Source organism: Petromyzon marinus, chromosome 43 (genome assembly GCF_048934315.1).
Source record: "Petromyzon marinus isolate PM22_M1 ecotype Great Lakes invasive population chromosome 43, UKy_Petmar_22M1.pri1.0, whole genome shotgun sequence".
Classification (NCBI taxonomy): Eukaryota; Metazoa; Chordata; class Hyperoartia; order Petromyzontiformes; family Petromyzontidae; genus Petromyzon; species Petromyzon marinus.
The window spans coordinates 10,149,798-10,166,984 of record NC_133709.1 but is presented as its reverse complement, the minus strand read 5'-3'; the positions used below and the strand labels follow the sequence as shown (position 1 = coordinate 10,166,984).

The 17,187-nt window shown below is 49.2% G+C and overlaps 1 protein-coding gene across 2 annotated transcripts; it reads left to right on the top strand.

Annotated features, from left to right (window-relative positions):
- Positions 1-2,750: 2,750 nt before the first annotated feature.
- Positions 2,751-17,187, top strand: RPS12 (ribosomal protein S12). 2 transcript variants are annotated; one of them, XM_076073821.1, is made up of 10 exons: positions 2,751-2,870; positions 3,015-3,044; positions 4,835-4,948; positions 5,983-6,085; positions 7,291-7,392; positions 7,900-11,552; positions 14,469-14,586; positions 15,254-15,290; positions 16,449-16,550; positions 17,059-17,187. In XM_076073821.1, exons 2-6 carry the CDS (start codon positions 3,028-3,030, stop codon positions 7,957-7,959), a joined length of 396 nt encoding a protein of 131 aa, XP_075929936.1. In that variant the 5' UTR covers positions 2,751-2,870; positions 3,015-3,027; the 3' UTR covers positions 7,960-11,552; positions 14,469-14,586; positions 15,254-15,290; positions 16,449-16,550; positions 17,059-17,187. The 2 variants fall into 2 exon arrangements, with proteins under 2 accessions (XP_075929936.1, XP_032825828.1); XM_032969937.2 differs by lacking the exon at positions 14,469-14,586.

Genomic DNA, 17,187 nt, shown 5'->3' with positions numbered 1-17,187 from the left:
ATAGCCTTAACAGACTGTTGTGGCAAGTGCTGTTCGGGAATGGCACCTATAAAGGCCGGCACGGTGGCACACGAGGGAATGGGCGGCGATGTTCACGATGTTTGCGATGCCTACGATGTCCCCACGTGGCGGCATTTACCTGGCGAAATCTACTTTTGTCTCTCACGTGCCGATTTTTACACTTTCCAACTGAACGATTTTTTTTTTGGCCACGTAAGGCCCACTGAGCTGTGCAGCTCTCTTTTCCAGAAGCGACTTGGCCACAAATGACAGCTCAACCGAGTGGCTTATCGCGTGGCAACGGATAGCAGCCGAATGCTCTCGAGGCATATTTCTTAACGTGGAGGGGAAAACCGGAGGAGCCGGAGAAAAATCCACGCGACCACGGGGAGGACATGCAAACTCCAAATATACAGGCATCAGGGTCGGGATTGAACCCATGACCTCCTGTATGCCAGGCGAGGTAGTTGACATCTCCTAGCCACCGTGGCGACCCACACCGCACGAGGTACACATTTGAGGCTGAGTCGACCTAGGGGAGACCCAGGACCAGGACCGGTTGAGACAATAGAACAGCAACATTGCCCTCTTGTGTGAACTGCCCGTAGCTCAATTATGTAAATCGTAGCTGCGATCAGTCTGAACAATTCGTAATCGGGGGGGGGGGGGAATGTAGAGTTTTTAACGTCGTTGTTACGTCTGTTGAAATTCTGCACCACTTCTCACGTGACGACGCGCTTGTTTTTGCTCTGATTTCTCTTCGGCTTCATCGCTGCACTCTGCACTTCATTCCGATTTTGCCTTTGCCACGTTGGCGACAACGCGGGTCACTGCTGCAACAATCAGACTCATCCTGCTGGCCTCTCGAGTTCCCAGAGGGGACCTCAACGCAACTCAACGTGGAACTCTCAAGTGATGTTAGCCCTGGCCAGAAATTGATCTCCATGTGATTAGTGGTTAACACGCTAACTGATCTCCATGTGGTTAGTGGTTAACGTGCTAACTGATCTCCATGTGGTTAGTGGTTAACGTGCTAACTAATCTCGATGGGGTAGTGGTTAACGTGCCAACTGATCTCCATGTGGTTAACGTGATAACTGATCTCGATGTGGTTAGTGGTTAACGTGCTAACTAATCTCGATGTGGTAGTGGTTAACGTGCTAACTGATCTCGATGTGGTAGTGGTTAAATTACTAACTGATCTCGATGTGGTTAGTGGTTAACACGCTAACTGATCTAGATGGGGTAGTGGTTAACGTGCTAACTGATCTCGATGGGCTTGTGGTTATCGTGCTAACTGATCTCGATGGGATAGTGGTTCATGTGCTAATTGATCTCGATGGGGTGGTAGTGGTTAATGTGCTAACTGATCTCGATGGGCTTGTGGTTATCGTGCTAACTGATCTAGATGGGGTGGATAGTTGTTAACGTGCTAACTGATCTCGATGGGGTGGATAGTTGTTAACGTGCTAACTGATCTCGATGTGGTAGTGGTTAACGTGTTAACTGATCTCGATGGGGTAGTGGTTAACGTGCTAACTGATCTCGATGGGGTAGTGGTTAACGTGCTAACTGATCTCGATGGGGTAGTGGTTAACGTGCTAACTGATCTCCATGTGGTAGTGGTTAACGTGCTAACTGATCTAGATGGGGTAGTGGTTAACGTGCTAACTGATCCCGATGGGGTGGATAGTTGTTAACGTGCTAACTGATCTCGATGTGGTAGTGGTCAACGTGTTAACTGATCTCGATGGGGTAGTGGTTAACGTGCTAACTGATCTCCATGTGGTTAGTGGTTAACGTGCTAATTGATCTCGATGGGGTAGTGCTGTCTCCACAGCACTGGGTTAGAGGCCACGTGCATAGCCACCAATCTCAGTGTAGCTGTGCTAATTTTGTAAATGTTTTATTTGTTACGTGTATGTTAAACACGTAGGCTTTTGCGGCCAATATCATCCATAATAGAGTTTTTTTGGGGTTAGATCGCGTAAATATATAAATGTGTCGTTAAACCCGCCACCACCCGAAACGTTGTACTCAGATTGTAAATGTTGTGGCTTGGCTCTCCAATACATCGGTGGTGCTGTACTAGTATACTACACTATACACTACTATACACTACACTATACACTACACACTAGTGCTGTACTAGTGACGAATTGGCCACGTTCTGTTCACGTGACAACCCCTTACTAAATTTTGATTTAAAGCTTTTGTGACTGCAGTAATTCATATTCTTAGTTTTTTCGGTAAAGTCACGTTGAAGAGAAACAACAAAATAACAAAATATATATAAAACAATAAAAAATTCTCTCACGACGTTTCGACCATAACTCAAACGGTCACACCTGATGATGACCGTTTGAGTTATGGTCGAAACGTCGTGAGATAATTTTTTATTGTTTTATATATATTTTGTTATTTTGTTGTTTCTCTTCAACGTGACTTTACCGAAAAAACTAAGAATATGAACCCCTTACTAGTTGGCTGTGTCGGGTGGTGTCGGGTTTTAACGACACATTTATATATTTACGCGATCTAATCCCAAAAAAACTCTATTATAGTACTGTGTATGTTTTCACGTAAAAAATAATTATCTCGGCTAAAGTGTATGGAAAAATGACGTCATAAGTATTCTGTAGAGCCGCGTTTCATGACGTCACTACAACCACCGCGTGCTCGATTGAACGTGACGTCGCAACCCTCTACCGGTCATCCGTCCCGGTTTTCGAGTGCGTGACGTCACGCGCAGAACACGCTACGGGTTACATGACGCCACACACACACCCTGCCTCCCCCCACTACATATAAAGAGTGACGTCACATCCGCCTTCTCTCTCTCCCGTGCCCGGCAGCCGAGGAAGCCATTAGTGAGTATTCCTCTCCTTTCATTAGCGCGCCATCCGCCTCCATCCGACTCCATCCGACACCATCCACGCGTTTCGTCGCCATGGCCGCGCGCCTCGCTGTCGCGGCGAGCAGCCCGACTCATCGCGTCGGCTTTGTTTTCGCAGGTGAACGAGCGAAATGGCTGAGGCGGAGGCGTAAGTGTTTACCGCTTTACACACCGCGCGTTGATAACGCGCGGTGCCCGTGCACTCTTTAACACGCGGGAGCTGTAACGTTGACCCGAGCATTGTAATGGGACGAGTTTGAGTTCCCCCACACCCCAGCTATCAATCCGGGAACTTGTTAACAAGTTTTGAAATAAACGTGAGGTAGTATACGATTCTTAGGTTTCCCTGGTGGCACGTGAGGCACCGTGTAAGCCGAGTTTTCGAGTCTGCGCTTGAGACTCGAGAGACTTAATGGCATATTTGTGGTTTACATTATCAACGTTAATGTTTGAGATTCGTAGTCCGACTAGGGCTGCTTTAGTAGTCCCAAAGTGCTGTGCCCCATGGCTCGCGGTGCCAGACTTGAGGGCACTCTGGATTCCAATCGTTGCGTTATAATTATTGAGGCCCGTAGAGCAAGCCGACTAAGTTGCCCCCGTAAGATTTTACATTTCCGTTGTGAATTATTGAGGGCGCAGATTGAGGGCAATTTACGACTTAAAAGTTCTGTGTTAATGTCCGAGGCTCGTAGCCCCAAAGTATGTTTTCATATATCAGCAGAATTGTATTCCTCACATACATATATATTAATATATATTGACCTATTTGGCTCTGTAGACCAATAGTGTCCAGCAGCATTTCTCTAAACACGCAAACTTAATTTGTTTCAACATATATTGTTTTATCATTGTTTAGACTTTTATTATGCTACGTTGAGTATTAATGTGATTGCGCTTTGAGTGGCAGATTAGTTTTGCCAACAAAGACCCCACGTAATATGTAAACAAAAATACAATTGACCTGACAACCAGATATTATCGGCAAGAGCACTTCGTGGTGAGGGGGTACAGTTTTAAATGTTTAGGTCGTGCCACGCTCGAGAGGGCTCTCTAGGCCCGGGCCCCCGTAACTCGCGTTGGTTCACAGTTTGCTCGCTTAAGCAAATGCCGCTGGATAACATCGGTGTCGGAAGACAATTTATGTTTGTGGAGTAGCACTCGATGGCGTTGTTGCTCACGGTAGTTTTTGGAGGCAGATTAAAACACGGGAGCCCCGATAGTTTAAAGGTTATTGCTCGAGGCTTTCGGAGCCTAACTCGGGATATCCTTAGGATGTTGTTGTAGCCTTTGTTGTGAGTGCACCAGGTTCGTTGTGCCAGGCTGAAGCCTCCTTTTATTTACGAGGCCTCGTGGTGCCACGCCAGAGGGCTCGCTAGGCCCAGTACCCGCGTAGCTGTGTTGATGAACTTGACGTCGGATTCCCAATCACTCCTTGATGAGTGAGAACGTCTTCTGAGCAGCAGCGGGTAGCTCCACTGGATGTGTTATTAATGTCTCCACTCACGTGTGTGCCACTGCACGGACGTGTCCCCCACTAGTTTCGAGTAATTTGCTGCTCTTAATGTCCACATGATCAGCCACTACGCTGAGCTATCGTTTGTGGCCAGGTCGCTTCTGAAGAAGAGCTGTGTAGCCCAGTGGGCCTTGCCTGGTAAAATAAAAAGTTTAGTATCGTACTGGTCACTTTCACTGGTACTCATCAGCAACGCATACTCTGCTGAATACTAAAAAAAAACGATTGCGTTGCAGACTCACGGATTTACGATGTTAATTCCACAGTATATCGTTGATGATAATTACGATGAAGATGATCACTAACAATATGCTCTTACACCACGTGTACATGCCATCACCGCCACGACGGTCAGCTATATCGTTTTTGGTAGGTTCGTGTCACTCTCCACTCGCGTGCGTGTGTCACTGTGCGCGCGTCCTCAGTGTCAGCGGCGGACCCATGGACGTGAACACGGCCCTGCAGGAGGTGCTCAAGACGGCGCTGATCCACGACGGACTCGCCCGCGGTCTCCGCGAGGCGGCCAAGGCCCTCGACAAGTGAGGAGCGACAGTGTGCGGATGCGGCCGCGGCACGCTTGCAAAATAATAGCGGCAGCTTACACCCCTTGAATATCTGAAGGCCTCGGTACCAGATAACAACCTGAACATTAACAGCTCGCGTCTCGTGCGTGTGCCAATTGGCCTTTGTGCGCGTGCTTGTGAGGAAATTGCTCAAGTGAGGAGGCAGTGTTAGATTTGAAGCTTTCGTGACTGCAAGGATCCATGCTCTTTGGTTCTATTCGGTAAAGTCACACGTAGGTAAAAAAAAAATAAAACAACAAAAATCACGACGTTTCGGCCACAAGACAAGTGGCCTTCATCAGGTGAAGGGACCGTGCTGTCATGTGTTGTGGCTTTACCGAATAGAACCAAAGAGTGAGGAGCAGTAGTAATGTGTAAACAGCGCCAGTAGGGAGATGAACGCGGTCGGGCGTGGTGTTGGCCACCCACTCGTGTACCGTGCCGGCCTTCAGAGGTGCTCACTATAACAGCACTTGCACAGAAGTTTAAGGCTACTTGGGGGGATCTTTGTTTTCGCTCGGGTGGTGATAATAATGGCAGTGATGTGGTCGTGATGCTTGCTACTCTTTGTGTGCTGGTGTCTTTTGCGTGATATTGCACGTTGGTGCTTTATTCCTTGTTGTGTGCATACACATGCTTTTGCGTGTGTGATCGTTTAACGTGTACAAGCGCGCTCGTATTAGTACAATACTTGTGTTGTGTTGCGGGCTTGCCGTAGCTGTGATCTTGCTTTAAGAGTGCGCATTGGCTGACTCTCTAGCACTGTTGTGATGTCCCAGCCACTTAGTGAACAGGCCGTGGAACTTAACGACTCGATGGCCGATCCGCAAATTCAAATGAGGCGTCGTCCGCGTTTACACGCTCCGCTACTCTTGACGCAACCTTTCAGCTCGCCCACCTCGATGTAAAAATCGCAGTTCCTGCTTCCCACGCCAACATCGGCCAATGCGAAGAAGTGGCAAAGCGTTCTTTGTCGTGTTTTAACTTTGCCGCGGTGTTTGCGTGTGCAGGCGTCACGCCCATCTGTGTGTCCTCGCCAGCAACTGCGATGAGCCCATGTACGTGAAACTGGTGGAGGCCCTGTGCAACGAGCACCAGATCAACCTCATCAAGGTCCGTTTGCTGGATTGCGTCCTTTATCCTGGGAGATTCGGTTAGCGCCCGTTATTTGGCGACGCTGCTGCTGTGTTGGTAGCGGTGCGCGAGCACGATGAACGAACTCGACACGTGCATCAACAGCACTCGCCTTACAAGGAAAAATAATGTAACGTGTTGTGCGGAAGGGCCATTACCTGGAACGTTACCCCGTTCTAGTCGTTTTCCTTTTTTACAGACAATGTTATTGTCCGTAATGTGTGGCGTTTGCAATGAACCCATTGAAAGCCGTGAAACAACATTGCCTCTTGCCAGGGTGATTTGGGTGCGTCTAGAGCAATTAAGTATGCATTTTTATGGGGACATTGTAATGCAGCAGCATTTGTTTAACGAGCCTGACTTGATGCGACCTAGATTGTCGAAACCTGGTCGACAGTTTGTTCGCTTAAGCAAATGCTGCTGGATAACATTGGTCTGGAAAGCCAAGAGAGGCTAATGGACTATAACGTCCATTTATGTTTGTTTAGTAACACTTGATGTTTTTGGAGGCAGCTTAAAACACAAGTCTCCAATAGTTTTAGGATTGATGCTTGAGGTTCTTAGAGCCAAACTTAGATACCCTTAGGATGGTGTAGGCTTTGTTAATGCGCCTGGTTCTTTAAGCCAGGCTAAAGGCTGCTTTTATTTGAGGGCTCATTGTGCCACACCAAGGGCTCTCTAGGCCCAGTACCCGCGTAGCTGTGTTGATGAACTTGACGTCGGATTCCCAATCACTCCTCTATGAGTGAGAACGTCTTCTGAGCAGCAACGTGGTTTGTGTCCCCCCCTCCCCCCCCCTTGGTCCACTGAAACCGGCTACCCGAGTTTGATTCCCGTTCTGGAACAACATCCGTGACATTTCAACCATTCCTGGGTCTCCCCCTATGGCGAATCAGCCTTAAAAAGATTACCTGGTGCGGTGTGTCAATATCACGAGGGAGACAAAGGTGGCCGGACATGGTGCTGGCCACCCGCAACTTCATGAGCTGCGTTGGGCTTCATGGATGCTCGCTAACAGCACTTGCCCCAAAAATATTTTAAATGTTATGGGGGGAATCTTTGTTTTGATAGTAGTATATAGTGACGTTAATGATGGTGGTTAGTGATGATGATGGTTGTAGTGGTAGCAGTGGCACTGACGCTAACGATGACGACGACGATGATGGTGTTGATGCACAACACAGGTGGACGATAACAAGAAGCTTGGCGAGTGGTCGGGGCTCTGCAAGATCGACCGCGAGGGGAAACCACGCAAGGTGGTCGGATGCAGCTGCGTGGTCGTGAAGGTACGCAGGACAAGTGGGCCTCTGCAGCCCAGCGTGTCATCACGAGCGTTGTGTTCTTATGTGTGTAGGCGCGTTATGCGAGTTCACGTTTGTGTGTGTGTGTTGGTGCACGCTCATTTGCGAGTTCTCCTGTAATGTAACGGACGGGTGCGTCCCAGCATGTCATCATGAGGATTTTTGCATGTTTGTGTTTTTTCGTACTGGGGAGTGTTAGCGTAATGCGCTACCAACATATCGAGCTGAGTTCTATTCACAGCCCAGACTTAACAGTGATGTCCAACCAGGCTCTGGGCCTCCGTAGGTCGACTGCCTTGAATGAGTGCTACCTGGTGTTGCGTTTGTTAACATCGGTACTGCTGTGCGACACCACTACGCCCCTCAAACCTGCGCCGTGCCGGCCTTCATAGGCGCTCGCTATAACAGCACCTGCCCCAAACGGCCTGTGTGGGCTACATGGGTGATCTTTGTATTGGTGTTCTCGCGTGCGCTTCCCCGTGCTCCCTGCAGGACTACGGCAAGGAGACGCAAGCCAAGGACGTGCTGGAGGAGTACTTCAAGGGCAAGTGAAGCTCTTCCTGCTCCTCTTGCATCGTCCCTACGATCGCGATGGAACAATAAAAGTGTCACTCAACCTGCCGCCGTCTCCCTCCTGTTTTTGTTTAGCTCCTCGAACCGCATTGCACAACCTCATGAACGCCACAAATTATCTGGTGGGTGCGTAAGCACAAACGACGAGACGCAACACGTTCGTCAAAAACATCGTGGCCTAACAAGGAAATATACGTAATTGGTCACGTTTCAGGCAATGGTACGTCTCCATGGAACAAATGTGAGAATGACCATTGCCTGGAAACCTCAACTATCGAATGATTTTCTTTTCAAGGGCAAGGTGTTATGAGTTTATCATTAGAGATAATGGGATGGTCACATCAACTCCCTTTGATAATGGTGGCCTAAATGATAATAGTTATTTTGAGCTGGTGCCGTAGACAAGGCTGAGAACATTAAGTGCAATTTGGTTGCACAGAATGCAGGTGGATGTGAGTTGTCTGTGAGCAGCACACCTTTGCATGCGTGTGGTAAAAATGCAGAGCAGCCATATTACCGTAACGTGTTTCTAAATGTGGAGGGAGGACCCGGAGGAAAAAAATCTGCACAACCGTGGTGAAAACATACAAACTCAAAATATACACGACTTGTACTCTGGTTAAATTTCGATTTAAAGCTTTCGTGACTGCAATGATTCATCTTCTTTGGTTCTTTCGGTAAAGTCATGTAGAATGATAATAAAATAATAAATTGATAAAATAACAATATTCTCACGACGTTTCGGCCACAACCTGATGAAGGCCGCTTGTGTTGTGGCCGAAACGTCGTGAGAATATTGTTATTTTATTTTATCAATTTATTATTTTATTATCATTCTACGTGACTTTACCGAAAGAACCAAAGAAGATGTACTCTGGTTCTTTTGTTGAAATCACGTAGGTAGAAAAAATAATAGATCACGACATTTCGATTGCAACAAGCGGATCTCTCATCTCTCCCCCAGTATCTCACGTATGCCCCCCCTGCCTTCGCTCTCCCCCCCCCTACCGCCGATATCTATATATCCTTGTGTCACGGCAGCTCTCGCCTACTTAAAGCAGTTTTCTTGCAGTAGTTTTTCTTGCTGTAGTCACCTGATGACGATTGCTTGTGTTACGATCGAAACATCGATCTATTTTTTCTACCCACGTGACTTGACCGCAAGAACCAAAGAGTATGGGTTCCTGCAGTCACGAAAGCTTCAAATTACCAGGCAAGCAGTGGCGGCTCGTGACATTTCCACTAGGAGGAGCCGTTTTGATCTGAAAATTTGTTTTAAGAAAAACCTCTTATTGGCCTTACCGTGAAGGTGATACAACTCTTATCTACCAACGGTAAGCATTTATAAACAAAGCATTCAAATGCTGTCACCATGACAATCGAGGCCACACCATATATGACCTGCGAATTGCACAGTGCAACCTAGCGTTGTGACATCGTCATTGCAGCCATGGGCGACTTCTTCATCGCCCTGAATGGGTCGCAAACGGCGTGGCTACAATGCGAAGCTCATGGCGATGAATGAAGATATCACTCGGACGCCTACACAGCCGCTCCGAGAACTCGCCTGAGACACATCAGACTTGCAGCTGTTTCTCATTAACTTACATGTTCTCTCCATGAGAAAATTCGCTTTGAAAGAATCATATTTTTTTAAATGCAACAACATTTTTATAGAGAAGTATTTTTTTATTAGAAAAATAATTTCTCATTTCCAGCTGCTTGGTGAGGCAATGCCCCTAGTGGACGGACCTCGCCTGCAGGCGAGGGAGTTAACTTGTGAATGGTCGGTGCGAGGAAGTGTTCACTGACATGCGTGTTCATTATCAAGATCAATAAATCGTGACCAAAACCGTTTGCCAACGCTGTTGAGTGGGAGGTAACATTGAACACGTGGATTGTCAATACCTCAAAGTATGGGTTATCTAAAAAAATAGAATGTGGTTGGTCAAGTTTTGGTTTCACACCGCCCTTAAAATTAGGATGGTCGATAGTAGAATCTACCCCGGGGGGCCAAGCAGGGCCAGGGGGCGGGGCTAATGATTGCATTCGTTGAGTGTCGTGCTGGCTTTGGTACGACTTCTGCATAGCTTGGCAGCGCAGTTGGGAAAAAAGGTCATTAAAGACCTATATTTAGTAGGAATACCAGAAAAATTACTTGATTTTTTTCTTCTCAGGAATAGCAGCCAAGATGATGTCCACTACTGATGAAGCAATACAATTTGAGCTCACACGCTGGATCTAAATGCGTTGCATCCCACCCACGCATATTTCATGCTCGGAGCCTGAATTTATCCAAATTAAGCGGAAAACCAACTTTTTGGAATTTGCATGTTCTCTCTCCCCCGTGGTCGTGTGGATTTTTCTCCGAGTCCTCCGGGTTTTCCCTCCTCCACATTTACAAACATGCGTTTAGAGTATACATTTACACGTGATAACACCACTTAGTTGAGCTCTCATTTGTGGCTTGGTCGCTTCTGAACATTCGGTGGGCCTTACCTTATAAAATTTAAAAAAGTTCAGAACATTAACTCGCTGCACTTTAGAGCCAGGTTTCGGGACAAGCCAACCTGGCCAACACGGATGGTCATGTTGGTTTTGACCTTGAGTTCACGCCGCATTGGTTCGAGCACTGCTTAAAGTCACGAGCCAATTTAATATCCCAGGAGCAGCTGAATATTAGTCATAAAACTAACAGGGCTCCTACAAACACGGCCTGGCCTCTTGATGCCTGAGTGGTGAGTTTGTTGGTGCGTGTTAGAGAACCTGGGTTAAAATCCAGCAAAACATTGCATTTTGTTTGAACAGTCCATAACCGTTTGAGGCAATCATACAGCAGTGGATGAATCAAGGCTGATGACATTTTTCATTCATACCCAAGATACGTACAGGACATCTGAACACAAAAGCTTTATAGCTCATCGGATTCCTCCAGAAACACCGGTGACGAATATCTGAACCGGTCCTGGGCCTCCCCCTAGGTCGACTCAGCCTCAAATGAGTACCTGGTGCGGCGTGCAGTAAACATCGCCTTTGTTAAGGCGTTACGAGGGATCTTTGTCTCCTCCTCCAGCAGCTAACACGGATGGTGATGAGGAGATGGTGATGAGATGACACGGGAGATGATGGGAGGGAAGAAAGGTGGGAGAGAGAAAGAAACCTTTCACGTTTTGGTGGTGGGGTTTTTTTAAAATTAATTTCACACACGGGAGCTTTTTTCGCGCTGTATAATTTAAACAGCTGGCCACGAAAGGGCGATTCTGCAGTGTTAACGCCGTTTTACCAAATGCAGAAATACGGGAGGGTGGGGTTCAGGCCGAGTTGAACGCAAAATGTGAGTTAATACCTCGGTAAACGACACAAAAACGACGCTAAACCGGCTTGAATCTGACATATGAGGTTAAAATATCCCACCAGAATGCGCCTCGTGGAACTCTGGGTGCTGTTTCCATTGATAAGACCCACAATTTTTTTCTATCGCAAAATCACATCCCCCCACCCATCACATCCCTCCCTCTTCGACTCATCACCTCACGCCATAAGCTGCGGAGTTTCCCGGGATCGTCCTCGCGGTGAGTGTGTAGCTGGAGGTCTTCCTGGGACATTACAACGTAGTGTGTTGTGTGTATCTGATGGTGTGTGGTATGCCGAGTGTGTCTGGTAAATGACGAGTGAGTGTGTGGTGAGTGAGTGAGTGGTGTATAGTGAGTGTGTGGTGAGTGAGTGAGTGGTGTATAGTGAGTGTGTGGCGAGTGAGTGGCGAGTGAGTGGTGAGTGTGTGGTGAGTGAGTGGCGAGTGTGTGGTGAGTGGTGAGTGAGTGGTGGGTGAGTGGTGTGTGGTGAGTGAGTGGTGAGTGTGTGGTGAGTGGTGAGTGTGTGGTGAGTGGTGTATAGTGAGTGTGTGGCGAGTGTGTGGCGAGTGAGCGGCGAGTGAGTGGTGAGTGTGTGGTGAGTGAGTGGCGAGTAAGTGGCGAGTGTGTGGTGAGTGTGTGGTGAGTGAGTGGTGAGTGTGTGGTGAGTGAGTGGCGAGTGTGTGGTAAGTGAGTGGGGAGTGAGTGGTGAGTGAGTAAGTGGTCAGTGAGTGGTGAGTGACGAGTGAGTGGTGAGTGTGTGGTGAGTGGCGAGTGAGTGGCGAGTGAGTGGTGAGTGTGTGGTGAGTGAGTGGTGAGTGGCGAGTGAGTGGTGAGTGAGTGGTGGGTGGTGAGTGAGTGGTGTGTAGTGAGTGAGTGGCGAGTGAATGGTGAGTGTGTGGTGAGTGAGTGGTGAGTGTGTGGTGAGTGAGCGAGTGGTGAGTGAGTGGAGAGTGAGTGGCGAGTGTGTGGTGAGTGTGTGGTGAGTGGCGAGTGAGTGGCGAGTGTGTGGCGAGTGTATGGTGAGTGAGTGGCGAGTGAGTAGTGAGTGTGTGGTGAGTGAGTGGCGAGTGAGTGGTGAGTGTGTGGTGAGTGAGTGGCGAGTGAGTGGTGAGTGAGTGGCGAGTGAGTGGTGTGTGGCGAGTGAGTGGCGAGTGTGTGGCGAGTGAGTGGTGAGTGAGTGGTGAGTGAGTGGTGAGTGTGTGGCGAGTGAGTGGTGAGTGTGTGGTGAGTGAGTGGTGAGCGAATGGTGAGTGGTGAGTGAGTGTGTGGTGTGTGGTGAGTGAGTGGTGAGTGAGTGGCGAGTGAGTGGTGAGTGTGTGGCGAGTGAGTGGCGAGTGAGTGGTTCGAGTGTGTGGTGAGTGAGTGGCGAGTGTGTGGTGAGTGTGTGGTGAGTGAGTGGCGAGTGAGTGGTGAGTGGCGAGTGAGTGGCGAGTGGCGAGTGAGTGGCGAGTGTGTGGCGAGTGTGTGGTGAGTGAGTGGCGAGTGAGTGGCGAGTGAGTGGTGAGTGAGTGGCGAGTGAGTGGTGAGTGAGTGGTGAGTGGTGTGTGGCGAGTGAGTGGCGAGTGTGTGGCGAGTGGCGAGTGAGTGGTGAGTGGCGAGTGAGTGGCGAGTGTGTGGCGAGTGTGTGGTGAGTGAGTGGCGAGTGAGTGGTGAGTGAGTGGTGAGTGAGTGGCGAGTGTGTGGTAAGTGAGTGGGGAGTGAGTGGTGAGTGAGTAAGTGGTCAGTGAGTGAGTGGTGAGTGACGAGTGAGTGGTGAGTGTGTGGTGAGTGGCGAGTGAGTGGTGAGTGAGTGGCGAGTGAGTGGTGAGTGTGTGGTGAGTGTGTGGTGAGTGGCGAGTGAGTGGTGAGTGAGTGGTGGGTGAGTGGTGTGTGGTGAGTGAGTGGTGTGTAGTGAGTGAGTGGCGAGTGAATGGTGAGTGTGTGGTGAGTGAGTGGTGAGTGTGTGGTGAGTGAGCGAGTGGTGAGTGAGTGGAGAGTGAGTGGCGAGTGTGTGGTGAGTGTGTGGTGAGTGGCGAGTGAGTGGTGAGTGGCGAGTGAGTGGCGAGTGTGTGGCGAGTGTGTGGTGAGTGAGTGGCGAGTGAGTAGTGAGTGTGTGGTGAGTAGTGAGTGAGTGGCGAGTGAGTGGTGAGTGTGTGGTGAGTGAGTGGTGAGTGAGTGGCGAGTGAGTGGTGAGTGAGTGGCGAGTGAGTGGTGTGTGGCGAGTGAGTGGCGAGTGTGTGGCGAGTGAGTGGTGAGTGGTGAGTGAGTGGTGAGTGAGTGGTGAGTGTGTGGCGAGTGAGTGGTGAGTGTGTGGTGAGTCAGTGGTGAGCGAATGGTGAGTGGTGAGTGAGTGTGTGGTGTGTGGTGAGTGAGTGGTGAGTGAGTGGCGAGTGAGTGGTGAGTGTGTGGCGAGTGAGTGGCGAGTGAGTGGTTCGAGTGTGTGGTGAGTGAGTGGCGAGTGTGTGGTGAGTGTGTGGTGAGTGAGTGGCGAGTGAGTGGTGAGTGGCGAGTGAGTGGCGAGTGGCGAGTGAGTGGCGAGTGTGTGGCGAGTGTGTGGTGAGTGAGTGGCGAGTGAGTGGTGAGTGAGTGGCGAGTGAGTGGTGAGTGAGTGGTGAGTGGTGTGTGGCGAGTGAGTGGCGAGTGTGTGGCGAGTGAGTGGTGAGTGGCGAGTGTGTGGCGAGTGTGTGGTGAGTGAGTGGCGAGTGAGTGGTGAGTGAGTGGTGAGTGAGTGGTGAGTGAGTGGTGTGTGGCGAGTGAGTGGCGAGTGTGTGGCGAGTGAGTGGAGAGTGTGTGGCGAGTGAGTGGAGAGTGAGTGGTGAGTGTGTGGCGAGTGTGTGGTGAGTGGTCAGTGTGTGGTGGGTGAGTGGCGAGTGAGTGGTGAGTGAGTGGCGAGTGTGTGGTGAGTGGTCAGTGTGTGGTGAGTGTGTGGCGAGTGAGTGGCGAGTGAGTGGTGATTGTGTGGCGAGTGAGTGGCGAGTGTGTGGCGAGTGAGTGGCGAGTGAGTGGTGAGTGGCGAGTGAGTGGCGAGTGAGTGGTGAGTATGTGGTGAGTGAGTGGTGAGTGAGTTGCCACCCGTCCTGGGTTTCCCCGGGATCGTCCTCTCTCTGAGGGATCTCTCCGAGTGAATCTCTCTGCCTCCTGTCGGCTCATGAGAAGTCCTGGCGCATTCACGAGAGGCCTCCACTCCTCGCTCGACATCTTCGGGAACGCTGCTGCTATTAAACCGGCTTGGAGTCGGGATTAGCGGCGTAAGGCACTACCACGAGAGTGCAAGGTAGCCCCACCCATAATCACGTGATACATCGTCATACCCTGTATCCCTACACAGTACAGACGAGGAACCCGTCTACATGAAGATGAAATGCCATGAGCTGGATCGTTCTGGTTAATATCAAACACCGGTAACAATATCTATGGAATATTATTGCTAGTATCCAAAATTCTGAAAAATAAGAATTGTTTTTACCCTTTCTGGCAATAGAACAGGAGTTGTTAAGATGTTTAAACACCAAATAGAATTAATTAACCACACGCACTTGTGGCATAACATGAAAAAATGCTCTCATAATAGATGGCATTGTCTTTGAAACTGATTTGCCTGTCACCAGAGACAGCTGCCTTCTTTATTAGACGATTTTTGACCCCCCCCCCCTTTCGTCACACGGCGTCACAAAAAGTCAGACCCCCCCCCCTCAAATATGATGTCACAAAGCTCTGCCCCCCCCCCCCCCCAAAAAGAATGCTTGAAATCGCTTTAAACTATTGTCATTGTAGTGCGTATTTAATATGGCGCTGCACTCTGATGTTGTAGGAGAAAACATGTATTAAAAAGTCTATTTAATTAAGTAGAACGTGTTGTCTATATTTATTTAAAGTTGCGCATTTTGATTTCTCAAACCCCCCCTCCCATCGTCACAAATATCTGACCCCCTCCCCCCTAGGTGCGTGACGTCATTTATGGACGGCCCCAAAGACAATGCAAGTATCAGAACACTTAGAGCCCGGTTCCAGCAGTTATATCTTTGAAACCGTTTTGCCACGATCCAAAATTATGAAAATAAAAATGTTTTACCCTATATGTAACGTGTTGTGCGGAAGGGCCATTACCTGGAACGTTACCCCGTTCTAGTCGTTTTCCTTTTTTACAGACAATGTTATTGTCCGTAATGTGTGGCGTTTGCAATGAACCCATTGAAAGCCGTGAAACAACATTGCCTCTTGCCAGGGTGATTTGGGTGCGTCTAGAGCAATTAAGTATGCATTTTTATGGGGACATTGTAATGCAGCAGCATTTGTTTAACGAGCCTGACTTGATGCGACCTAGATTGTCGAAACCTGGTCGACAGTTTGTTCGCTTAAGCAAATGCTGCTGGATAACATTGGTCTGGAAAGCCAAGAGAGGCTAATGGACTATAACGTCCATTTATGTTTGTTTAGTAACACTTGATGTTTTTGGAGGCAGCTTAAAACACAAGTCTCCAATAGTTTTAGGATTGATGCTTGAGGTTCTTAGAGCCAAACTTAGATACCCTTAGGATGGTGTAGGCTTTGTTAATGCGCCTGGTTCTTTAAGCCAGGCTAAAGGCTGCTTTTATTTGAGGGCTCATTGTGCCACACCAAGGGCTCTCTAGGCCCAGTACCCGCGTAGCTGTGTTGATGAACTTGACGTCGGATTCCCAATCACTCCTCTATGAGTGAGAACGTCTTCTGAGCAGCAACGTGGTTTGTGTCCCCCCCTCCCCCCCCCTTGGTCCACTGAAACCGGCTACCCGAGTTTGATTCCCGTTCTGGAACAACATCCGTGACATTTCAACCATTCCTGGGTCTCCCCCTATGGCGAATCAGCCTTAAAAAGATTACCTGGTGCGGTGTGTCAATATCACGAGGGAGACAAAGGTGGCCGGACATGGTGCTGGCCACCCGCAACTTCATGAGCTGCGTTGGGCTTCATGGATGCTCGCTAACAGCACTTGCCCCAAAAATATTTTAAATGTTATGGGGGGAATCTTTGTTTTGATAGTAGTATATAGTGACGTTAATGATGGTGGTTAGTGATGATGATGGTTGTTGTAGTGGTAGCAGTGGCACTGACGCTAACGATGACGACGACGATGATGGTGTTGATGCACAACACAGGTGGACGATAACAAGAAGCTTGGCGAGTGGTCGGGGCTCTGCAAGATCGACCGCGAGGGGAAACCACGCAAGGTGGTCGGATACAGCTGCGTGGTCGTGAAGGTACGCAAGACAAGTGGGCCTCTGCAGCCCAGCGTGTCATCACGAGCGTTGTGTTCTTATGTGTGTAGGCGCGTTATGCGAGTTTTCGTTTGTGTGTGTGTGTGTGTTGGTGCACGCTCATTTGCGAGTTCTCCTGTAATGTAACGGACGGGTGCGTCCCAGCATGTCATCATGAGGATTTTTGCATGTTTTGTGTTTTTTCGTACTGGGGAGTGTTAGCGTAATGCGCTACCAACATATCGAGCTGAGTTCTATTCACAGCCCAGACTTAACAGTGATGTCCAACCAGGCTCTGGGCCTCCGTAGGTCGACTGCCTTAAATGAGTGCTACCTGGTGTTGCGTTAACATCGGTACTGCTGTGCGACACCACTACGCCCCTCAAACCTGCGCCGTGCCGGCCTTCATAGGCGCTCGCTATAACAGCACTTGCCCCAAACGGCCTGTGTGGGCTACATGGGTGATCTTTGTATTGGTGTTCTCGCGTGCGCTTCCCCGTGCTCCCTGCAGGACTACGGCAAGGAGACGCAAGCCAAGGACGTGCTGGAGGAGTACTTCAAGGGCAAGTGAAGCTCTTCCTGCTCCTCTTGCATCGTCCCTACGATCGCGATGGAACAATAAAAGTGTCACTCAACCTGC